We start from the raw sequence: 11,823 nt of genomic DNA, 5'->3' as shown, positions 1-11,823 counted from the left end.
AAGCTGTGGATCCAGGAAGTTCCTAAGAAGAGCGTCAGAAGGCAGGAGAAACATCAGACGATCACTAACTGCTCTGATATCAGTATTTCTAATAATAATACAGTTTGAAAAAGGTGTGAGGAAAAAAAACGATGTTGCAGATATTGATGTCCTTTTACTCACTGAATTTTATTTAAATATAATTTGGTCTGGATGGCAACTAAATATTACACCGTTTTCCCCGTCAGTCATTGTTGCTACAGTTACAGTTTAACATGCTCTGTTGAGAAATACTCTTCTTTTATTGGTCACATAGATCCTCATTCTGGTGTGCTGCTGCCCTCTCCCGGTCATATTCTGTATTACAACCATCTTCTACTGTTCATGACTCAACATGAAGCAGAACATGACTGAAGTGGAAGGAAAGTGGCATGTTTTTTTTTTTTTATCATTTAACGATAAAAATATATTTTTTAAATTATTGCTATTTCTAATCTGCTCCTTTTACTACAGCAACCCTCAATAACGGCTCTTGTGTAAATTTCAATTAAAAAGACAAGAGTCATGGTTCCATCCTTACTTACAAAGTTTATTTAAAGCGAATTATAAGCCAGCTTAAAAAGTTGCATAAAATGTGAAAGACCCACATTGAAAAGGTCACGTCACACAGGAAACAGGATTCCTCCATTGCCATAGAGGCGCTATAGAGACAGAGAATGTAATGCCTTAGACAGCACCGGATGCCACCACCAAGGAGGAAAACACACTGGAAAATCCCAGCTGCAGAGAAAATACAGAAAACAAATGTTAGAAATGACGATTCCTATCTCTGCTCCCACAAATCCCCAAATCTGAGCCATCAGACCAACCAGCCACGGATATGGCAGGCAGTTTTAAGATGTAATCAGTTTCCTCTGACTATCTGGAATGTAATTACCAGGGGCGCAACTACATATTTTTGAGGTGCATGCGAACACATCATCGGCGCCCCCCGCCACCCATTTCATACAGCTTTCCTCCCTTAGTTATGCACTTACAAAATACAGCAGTCATATTATGGAATTTCTTTTATGGTACATGTTATATCAGGTGATAATTTCAATAAGAAGTTCACTATCAATAGTTTTACCTAGGCGTAAGCGAGATGCCATTTCTTTCCACATCATATAAGCGTTCATGTGAGAACTACTGGTTTCATGGCGCTTCAGTGTTTTTGAAAGACATCGCCAGTTATTACAACCCGCCACCAATCTCGTTCAACGTTCTCTCCATTAGACCGCAAACGAAAACAGTATGCTTTGGAAAAACACCTCTTACTCTTCTCTGATCTTGGATATGGGCCATCAGAAACTTCCTGTGGGCCACTTTCAACCATGTACTGCCTAAATGTGTCCCCCGTTTTGTGTGGTAAAGGCCATTCAGATGGATCCTCTGAATAAAGCCTTGCCTCAGCCCTCTCCTCTGCAGCTCTCTGCTCCTCTTCATCATCATCTGGTCCTCTCTGCTTCTCTCCCTCATCTGCACCTTTCTGTTCCGCATTCTCCTTTGTGGTGGTTGACTCACCAAGTCTGCCTGCACTAATTTTCCCAAAAAAGAACACAATAAAAGATGGTCATTAGAAATTCCAACCATCATGGTATATAGGTTTTTGTTGCCTCCCTAATGTAATTATTCCTACCTGATGTCATCACTTGTCTCTTCTATCACTGACCTCACGTCTGTCTCCTTAACCCCTTGTCTGTGGCATTCTCCGCTAAATCATATGGTCAAAAAAAGCATTATATATTAGTTGTAAAACTTAATACAGTTTTTAAAACTAATTTTTAAACATTATTGCTTGGGATTAAGTAGCTGTTCCCTCACTTCCACCTAATATTAGACCAACCTGATTCCCTGATTCTTCCTCTGTCATCTTCTCTTCTTTCTCTCCATCCTCACAGCTGCATGACATTCATTTTGTGTTAAGTAGGTTTAACAAAATACAGCAGTCAAACCACAATAAAAATGAATCCTTAAATTTAAATGATCTCCTTGTTGAATAACAGTTACTGACTGGACATTGCATCTGATCTGACTTATCAGATACATCACAACACCACTGTAGTGATACTGAATAAAACATTTAAACTGCCCCCCCCCTGGCCAAAAAGGTTGAATCTTATATCTCCTCTCTACAAATTCATTTAAAATATGTTGAATTCTGGTGTCATTTAAGATGTACTTCAATTGCACAAATAGCTTGATTAAAAAAAACAAACACCCACACACATAAAAATAATAATAATAGCAGCTTTCCTGCAGCCAGCAGACTCGCTTCTCTGGTTGCTTAATAAAAACTAACCAGATCCAAACCCCCGGTGATGCATAAAACAACTATTAGCAGAGCTAGTTTCTGTAGCAGAGCTAGTTTCTGTAGCAGAGCTAGTTTCTGTAGCAGAGCTAGTGTCTGTAGCAGAGCTAGTTTCTGTAGCAGAGCTAGTGTCTGTAGCAGAGCTAGTTTCTGTAGCAGAGCTAGTTTCTGTAGCAGAGCTAGTTTCTGTAGCAGAGCGTTTAGCAGACGTTACAAACCGATCAGGCGATAAACACAGAACAGAGACAGACGGCGTCCAGCTCAACCTGCTGCCGTCTGATTACCTGCAACAAAACAAAGCAACTTTATGGAAACATGGAAGGAGAATCAAAGTCAAGAAGTTGGGTCACATACCAGCTCCGGTCCAGATGAAGACACAGGAAGAGAAACACGACAGGATGACCAATAAAAGTTTATCTATTCTAAATGAAGGTTTCAGAGAAACTGGAATGAGACTGGAGCCTGTAGTAGAGGGAGGTGAACGGGGCGGGAAGGGAAGGCTCAGGTTTCCACTTCTTGGAGTTTTTGGTGGGTGGCATCAATCTGCTGTGCAAGTGGACTCTGACCCGGGTCTGTTTTATGGATCTGTAAGAAGTGAACGTACAGCCGGATCGGAACCGGTCCAGAATCAGTTTGCTGTCTGACCATGAGTCCATTCTGCTAATGGAGGATAACTGCCTCGTTAGCAAGCCTGTGTTATGGTGAGTTATATGCAGGACCTTAACTAGGTTTTTGGATCAAAGAATGTATTTATTTCTGGTGACTAATGTTGAATTTGAAGGCTATAAGAGGCTTCTGGACAAAACAGTGATTTGTTGCAGAGTGTGCAGAGCATTGTAAGCAAACAAAGATGTAAAAAAACAAAGAGCTCTCAGTATCTGAGACTCGAGAACTACTGTTCATGATAAAGAGATGTTCAAAAGAATCGGACTGTTCGTGAACGTCACATATTTTCATTAGAAAACAGCTTATTCCAGTTTTCCCAGACTGGTTCCCTTTAAGTCAGCCCTACTTTGTACCACTATGGGTCCCACAGTGACTCCAGGAGGGGCTTTAACTAAACCACTTCTAAACCTCAGCATGTGCTTTTAAATAATTACAAGTTTCAGGAATCAGAAACTTGTATTATAAACTGAAGGAGGCTTACCAAACAAAAACTCCCAGATATAACTGATTGATTATGAAAAGAAAAATGAAGATTTATTAAAAGCAAAATGCAGATATAAAAACAGCAACACTTCAAAACAAACTTTAATTAAAGCAACAACCAACAAAACCATATTTTTATCAACGTTCTAAGCTTTAATATGAGCAGATAAACATGACCAACATATAATTAGGGATTAGATATGAAGATATTAAAATACAGTAGGAGAGTACAGTCTCTGCAGGTGTTGATGCTGCGCTCTGTTACAACCTTATATGGACTTCCTCTCTGCTTCTTCTGGTTTCACTCCAACCGTCTCCTTGGTTACGGGTCGTGGTAAACTGGGTTCATGACTCCTCTATGGTTGACCTTGACTGGTTCCAGGTGAATCTTCTCTGTGACCTCTGCTGGACGTGAACTGAAGCAGCTGCATCCAAATAGTCTGAAGGACAGAGGGCTGACCTCTGACCTTTCAGCTTCTTTATGCAGCACAAGCTGGTATTGTTGTGATTCTTTAACATTTCATAACAGTTTACAATTCTTCTCACTACCTGCAGTCTTTATAACTCAGAGACTCAATATGTACAAACAGTATTTATTTTGTGTTATTTTTATGGTTATATTTTTGCAAATAAATTTTTTACCTTCATTTTGGTGAAATGCAGCATTGGATATTTTTAGTTTTTCTGTCCGACTCTTTTTTTTTATGTACAGTAATTGAATGACAACAATGCACTAAAAGCAGATTGGTTAATTACAGATCAATGCATTGATCAATGATCGATCAATCCATACTCACTCTGTGATCTCAATAGCATTTCTCATCTCCATCATTTCTACAGGATCAGATAGTTTTGTGTTTTTTTTCATAGTTTTCAGGGTTCTGGATAAAAAACAAAAAATACAAAAACAAAAGTTTCAAAATGCAGAAAATGAAGAAGAACATAAACATTTGACCCAACTGATGAAATGTTCCTACAGATTTACCTTCTAAAAGTAATCAGGACAAGCATAGAAATCAGGATCAATAGAGCCAACCTGCAGGTGATCGTTGACATTGGTTGACCTAAAATATTAGAAGAAACAAGAATATTAATATTAATCTGATATTGATCCAACAAATGAGTCTTCCTGGAAGACAAGTCTTCATGATTTCCTTAACAAAGTTCATTGTTCAAATTATTATTATTGCTTTGTTTGTTTAGTTTCTTGCAAGCTAATCCAGTCATTTGAATTCTTGCTATGAAATGTGATAAATTAGTTAATTTCTAATCATTAATCTCTGGCTTCCTCTCTATTGATATTAGAGAAAAAATATGTTTTTCTATTGTTTGTTTTTTGAATGACTTGCAGTTTCACCTCTAAAAGTACTTTAGAGACAGAAGATGGAGTCTATGTAGACTTCAGGCTTAAATAAAGTAAAATCAAAACAATTAGTTGACTGTTTTATCCTAAAGTAAAGGAGTCAACTTTACCTTTGACTGGGCCAAGAAAACACTGGATTACTGGAAATAATAAAAAGACTTAATCTTGTATCTTGTTTCATCAATAACATGTGATAGTTAAATTTGTTCAGGCAATGTAAAGAATTAATTAATGTACCGTATTTTCCCGCACTATAAGGCCTAAAAACCTAAAAACCTTCAATTTTCTCAAAAGCTGAGAGTGCGCCTTATATTCCGGTGCGATTTATATATGGACCAATATTGAGCCACAGCAGGTCTCGCAACTACGGTAAGCAGCCGCCGACTTCATTTTCCCCCGTAGAAGAAGAAGCGCGCGGTGCACGCTGGGTTTTGTGTAAAGACCCCAAAATGGCTCCTATTAAGAGACACGCTTACGACGCAGAGTTTAAGCTCAAGGCGATCAGTCACGCAGTAAAACACGGGAATAGAGGAGCAGTGAGAGAATTTAACATGAACGAATCAATGGTGCGGAAGTGGATATATATTGTGATTGCACTAACGTTAGATTTACTGTAACAGCATCAGACTGTTTTCTATGCGTTTATTGAATCGAGGAAAAGTTCCCCTCCACTACATGTTACACCTTGCTGTTGTTAAAAGATAAACTGTGTCACGAAAATAACACGTCACTTACTTTACCTCGGGGAAAATAATAAAACAGCTGTTTATTCATTTTGGGAATGAACGGAGTTTTTAGAACGGTGGTTTGTAATCTATTAATAAAGTTTGACTGACCTATCTGACTGTTTTGTTGACATTCCCTTTAGCGCAGTTCCATCTAATGGATGCATAACGTAACCCCAGCCTCTACTGTAGCGTCTGTTCTATGCGCCTTATAATGCGGAAAATACGGTAACTAAATGCAAAGATAGAAGGGTCAGTAGAAAAAACACTCTGACATAATAACTGCAATTGCAATCTTGATGAAAGCAGTTTGCATTTCATTAAATTTAGTATCTTTTCAATAAATGTAATCCTGACTTCAAAGTGAAGTTATATATATACTATATATATATATATATATATATATATATATATATATATATATATATATATATATATATATATATATATATATATATATATATATATACTGTATATAGTGTATATACTGATACACACATATATGAGAAATATTTACCTGGCACAACAGTCACAGATACAGAGGTGTTATGATGTCCTATCTTGTTCTGGACTTTACAGTAATAGTTCCCACTGTGTTCATTTTGTATGTTGGTGATGTTGAAGCGTTCTCCTGAAGCTTTTTGTGCCTTCTCTCCCTCCTTGTACCAGGTGTAGTTAGCTGCTGGGTTAGCATCACTGCTACATGTCAGAGTCACGGAGCTACCCACCACGATGTCACCAGATGGACTCTGAGACACTGAAGGAGATCTGGGAGCATCTGCAAGAAAAAGTAGGAGTTGTGTTTGTTACTTTTATAATAATGTCAAAATATAAAGTTAATAAGTGGAAGACATTCTTTAATGTGCGACTGCGTACATTTAACATCAACATTGACTATTGAGTTGTTTTGTCCCATCTTGTTTATGGCTGTACAGTAATATTGCCCAGAATCCATCGACTTGATGGAGTCAAAGATAAGATTTTTATTTGATTCCAGGAGTTTGTTGTCTTTTTCCTTGTACCAGGTGTAGTTAGCTGCTGGGTTAGCATCACTGCTGCAGGTCAGAGTCCAGATGTCCAGAGTCAACTTCCTGTCATGACTTTCTGATTATTATTCAAGCTAGGATAATTACATCTGCAAGAATTAATTCTTGCAAAATTACCTTTTGACAAATCTTTTGTGAAAAAGTTAAAAAAAAAATTGAACCTTCAAACGGTTCAACCTTTGCTTCTACAGAACCAACAGTAAGTCTCTATTGTATTCTACTCACATTTCACATTAATATCGATACTTGGAGACGTCCGGCTCCCAAGGTCATTTCCAGCTGCACAGTAATACCTCCCAGAATCAGAGACCTGGATGGAGCTGAAGACTGGTTGTATTTCTGTGCTGACAAGTTGACCATGTTGATCTTCATTCACCCTGTAAATGTTGTATTTAGCTGCTGGATTAGCATCACTGCTGCAGGTCAGAGTCACTTTAGAGCCTTCAACAGTTTCTGAGGGGGTCACTGACAGAACGGTGGTCTGTGGAGCATCTGGAGAAAACGTGAGAATAAAACTTCAGATGAAGCTCATGACTTTGCAACTTGAAGCTCAGAATCCCAAATATCAATAAATTTACAAAAATGTAGAGATAAATGGACTAAACTTGTGGCGTCGCATTCAAAATTTAGCAACAACTGTGAGCATTTATGTAAATGTAATTTATTGGTTTCTTAATTTCAAAGCTTTTTTACACATTATTGTAATGAGATATTTATGTGCAGCATTTTGAGGAAAGAGATTATTGTAATTTGAAATGTGACTGTAACATTGCAAAATTTATAAAAAGTGAATCACTGTGAATAAATACTTTCAGGCTGCACTGAGAATCTGATGGAAAATATGTGGAAAGAGCAACAGATTAGGGTGATGGGAAAGAGGCTTTTTTTCCCAACAGAAATTGCAAAAATTTACAATGTTTTGAACTTTTGAGAGATGCCTGTCAAATCAGTAACCATGACACATTTCTAGGTTGAATTAAAATATTTTTAGATCTAAACCTGCCAGGTGAATTAATAATTTTTTGTTGAACTAAATACATTAAATATTTTCATCAGACAAATACAGAGATACAAACTTACACACTGCAGGAGATGGAACATCCTCATGTCCTCTTATTGCACACTGATATCTGTGTGTGGTATTAAATGAGGACAGGACCAAATTATTGTTATTTTCTTTGTTTGCTTTCCCATCCTCCAACCAGACGTAGGAAACTGAAGGATCCAGCTGACAGTCAGTGTGACATGTCAGCTGGATCCTGATTGGATCATTTAATCTGTTTACCTTCACCTGTAGATCTATGTGGACAAAAAAGTTATAATTTTATGAAAATCATACAAGCAGATTTATTTAGAGGTTTAACTGTAATATTTGCAACATCTTAAAACCAAATGACTTAAATTGCAACTGTTACCTGTGACAGATAAAGAGACTCCAGGTGAACCCATGTATTTTCCACCTTGTTGGTTTGTTATGAAGCTGAACCTGTACTCTTTTGAGTCAGTTTGTCTCACATTAAAGATCTTCAGAGAGCAGAAAGTGTTAATGCAACTGTATTCCACCCGACCTGAATAATCGGAGTTGTTTTTCAGATCCACATAATCTCCATTAATCACTTTTGTAAACCAAACTGTTTTCACTATAACAATATATTTGTTGTTGTATTTGGCTGGGTAAATATAGTTGCAGCTCATTTCCACCGTTGATCCTTTTAGGGCACAAATGGAAGAACGACTATAAGTCACTCCCCAAACATTCTGACCACAAACATCTGGAAGAAAAAAGACATTAAATAAACATTAAGTAGACTGTTTATGTAAACATATTTTAATGAATCTGAAATACATTTTCAAAATGATAATATCTGTCAACTAAAAGCTTTTAACACTTGAAGAATCCCGAGTCTCGTCTACAAAGTGTGAAACACAAAACATTTATGTGCTCTTGACTTTCCACACCAAGTTCAAATCAATAATCAAAGTTAATATCAATAATAAACTAACAGTGAATGTTTATGAAACCATAAGGCGATTCTTTCTGCACCTTTCAACTTGTTGCTGCCACCTAGAAAGAAAACTGGAAAACTTTTTATATTGTAAAAACAATGACTGTACTCTGCATGATGAACAATTAATGTATCAATATATTGTAATATCATCAGTGCTTATTAACAATAATCATCTAGGGCCAGTCCAAGGTTTCATGGGCCTAAAGCAGAATTGACCTTGTGGCCCCTCGTCCTGTGAAGAACATCACCATCATTAACAAGATTCAGTTCAGATCTGGTGGAGAGAGTCGAGTTTAACTGGCTGAATATAAAAGCAATCACAGATTATTGGTTATTAATTGACGAGATGATTAGTGAACAAACTGAACTCAAAGACAAAAAATGTTTAAAACTTCAAGCCTCAAATTGTAACTCCCTGTAACTCCTTGAAATCTTATGTTAAATGGTACACTATATTAAACTGGTTAATCTAATAATGTTGAAAGTATAGAAAACATCTTAATGGTGATTCTTAACCTCAATAAACTAATAGAACAATTTTAGATCCATTGTTTATGTTTTGGCCTCTATTTTAGCCTCAGATTGTCTCTGGCATCATCCATGTGGTGTAGAATAATAACAGCAGCTTTATCATTATAATTATCAATATTATTATAGATGCATCAATGTAAAGCTGAAGAAAGTCTGATGAGGTGATTTACAGTCATGTGAATGGGAGCCAAATTGATCAGATTACCTAAAGATTCAGTTGAACTGGTCCAAAGTTGAAGCCAGTTTGCAGTGAACTCTTTCCACCAAGATCCTGACTGAGTTTACAGCAGTGATGTGAAGAAACAGGCTGCTGTCATTCTGTCTCTGGAGCCTGTTTAGATTTATTTACTGGCATTTCTTCTTAGAAATGTTTTTCTTGTAAACTCTGTTTTCATATCCCTTATTTAGACATTTGTCTAAAACTTCCCTCCCAGTAAAAGTTCCTTTTCTACGGTTCTAAAATGATCTTAGTCTGGCCTCAAGGGGACAAAAACATAACATATATTACCCCATCTGTATATTTGTCAAACTAAGATGAACATTTCTTATTTATCTTGAATGTACATGTAACACTGACTTTTACTTATGACTTATTCATGTGCTTCAAAAAGCACATGAATAAGAGTGCTTTATGATGATTTACTTTTCCCAAAAGAATTCAACAACATTAATAATTTTAGCTGAAAATGTTTTCATCGTGTCGTTTCTTCATTAAGCTCCTTGCAACACGACAAAGATCTAATCTAAAATGTGAAACGTTTAGAGGAAGCTCATGCAGTGAATTTTAAAGGTGTTTGACTTTAATCATCCATCCAGTCAGAGCTTTTAAAATATTAGCAAAGACGACTGACATAAATAAAATCTATCTTTGGAATTGTCTAAAATATATATATATAAAAATCTCTCAGGACTTTTTAAAGATTTAAAAAAGTATTTTCATATTATTCATAACCTTTATTCATGCTTATCTTTACAAAACACACATTAATAAATATATTGTAAGCAATACATATTTTTCCCCTTAAATCATTTTGTCTAGACGCTTTAAATTCTGATTTCTTTCCTACTTCATAAAACCTGAAATCCAAATGCAGGCTGTTTGAGGTGGAAGATAAAGTTTCCTGCACATTACCTGCTGCCATGAGAAGGACGATAACTCCACGGATCGCTGCTGAGAAACTCATAGCTGCTCCTTTCTTCTCTTTAAATGAACTAAAAAGGTAGAAACTCTACTTTAGTCTGCAGAGCAAAGTTACAGGCAGTTATTTTTCCACAGAACTTGATGCAAATGGCATAAAGAAGTTGTTGACGATGAGCTCAGTTTCCTTCCTCTTATCATCTGAAGGTGTGAGCAGCTAATGACAGAACATGATGGCAGCAGATGAGCTGTTGATAAACAGGAACACTAAAAATATTCTGCTGTGTAATTCAACATTGATGTAGAGAAAACAAGAAATGCCTTAAGTTCAGTTTTTATAGTTAAAGAATAATTCTTATATATTTTGTTAATTGTTTAACGGATCTCCCAAATTACACAAACTAATAAAGAAACATGCACAAATAAATAGTTTTAATATCTTTATGACACACAATCAAAATCAGAGCCCAGACTGCAGTTACAACACAAAATAAATGACCAAATATGGTAAATCAAGTTTGTCAGTGAACACACCCATCAACATTCACATATAAAATCCTGATTGTTCACAAATGCTGCAACATTAGATGGACAAAACATCATGATGCATGTCAGACACCAGCTGCAAATGGACACAAAATGACAATATTCTACTAATGTCAAAAAAACACAACTTTGTAACTGCGATGTTTCCATCAAATAAGAAACGCAATTCAAATCACGTGTGAATAAGTTTGGTCACGAGTTAAAAACCATCATCCTCCTACCACTTCCTGTTGTCTTCTTCTTTGTCATTTGCTCCAGTGGCTGTTGATCATGTGACTGTTTTGTTGCAAAAGAAAAAGTTTCCATTGCATTTTTGTGAAATAAACCAATGTTGAAGAAAAAAAAAAACAACTCATCCTAGGTGCCAAAACCTTTGATCTTAAAACAAGAGTCATTTTTTCAAAATTGCCGTGTTTCCTTTGAGCAAATGTATTTTCAAAACGTCAAATCTCGTCATTATTTGGTCAGTGGAAATGGATCTACTGAACAACATTTCTCTCTTGTTCACAGTAGAGCAGTGTAGCTTGTGCAGCTAACAGTCATTATGTTATAAACTACAGATCCAGCTCAGGCAACTTTTACCGTATTTTCATGAGCCGCTACTTGTTTCCCTCGCTTTGAACCATGTGGCTTAAAGCCCAGTGCGTCTTTTCTTCAACCACCAGGGGGCGCTTTAGCAGGAAGTGAATCATTGGAAGTCAACATTGGAAATCAAAGAAGAAAGCGCTGATTTTCATTTAGAACAAGCACATGCTAGCAGCGGGTACGACGGAGAAATGTTTTCAAACTCATCATGGAAACGACACGAAGAATATGATTCAACTTTTAAGTTGAAAGCGATCTATCTGGCAGAACTGATCGATAGCCGCTAAGCTCGGCGTGAACGAATCCATGGTTCAGCGTTGGAGACGGTGGTCTGGATCCTAAATAGCAGATTTATTAAGGTGGAAAACCGAGAGCGGCGGCGATACCAGCGGCTTATAGCCC

The 11,823-nt window shown here is 36.7% G+C and overlaps 1 protein-coding gene and 1 long non-coding RNA gene across 4 annotated transcripts; both read right to left on the bottom strand.

Moving 5' to 3' along the window:
- Positions 1–547: 547 nt before the first annotated feature.
- Positions 548–2,871, bottom strand: LOC111608587. Of its 3 annotated transcripts, none has more exons than XR_002752747.1 (6): positions 2,684–2,871; positions 2,548–2,613; positions 1,865–1,919; positions 1,658–1,732; positions 1,290–1,556; positions 548–759 (listed from the first exon to the last, which is right to left on the bottom strand). It is a non-coding gene; the product is annotated as an uncharacterized LOC111608587 (long non-coding RNA). The 3 variants fall into 3 exon arrangements; XR_002752748.1 differs by having other exon boundaries at positions 1,297–1,556; XR_002752746.1 differs by having other exon boundaries at positions 548–1,556.
- A 1,331-nt stretch (positions 2,872–4,202) lies between these two features.
- LOC111608578 (B-cell receptor CD22-like) lies at positions 4,203–10,419 on the bottom strand. Its single transcript, XM_023333497.1, has 7 exons — positions 10,285–10,419; positions 8,028–8,384; positions 7,693–7,911; positions 6,838–7,104; positions 6,084–6,344; positions 4,464–4,542; positions 4,203–4,359 (listed from the first exon to the last, which is right to left on the bottom strand). The coding sequence occupies exons 1-7, from the start codon at positions 10,334–10,336 to the stop codon at positions 4,272–4,274; spliced, it is 1,323 nt and encodes a 440-aa protein (XP_023189265.1). The 5' UTR covers positions 10,337–10,419; the 3' UTR covers positions 4,203–4,271.
- Positions 10,420–11,823: the final 1,404 nt, after the last annotated feature.

The sequence above is a fragment of the Xiphophorus maculatus genome, chromosome 5 (genome assembly GCF_002775205.1).
Source record: "Xiphophorus maculatus strain JP 163 A chromosome 5, X_maculatus-5.0-male, whole genome shotgun sequence".
NCBI lineage: Eukaryota > Metazoa > Chordata > Actinopteri > Cyprinodontiformes > Poeciliidae > Xiphophorus > Xiphophorus maculatus.
The sequence above is the reverse complement of the archived record's forward strand: the minus strand, read 5'-3'. Positions and strand labels throughout refer to the sequence as shown.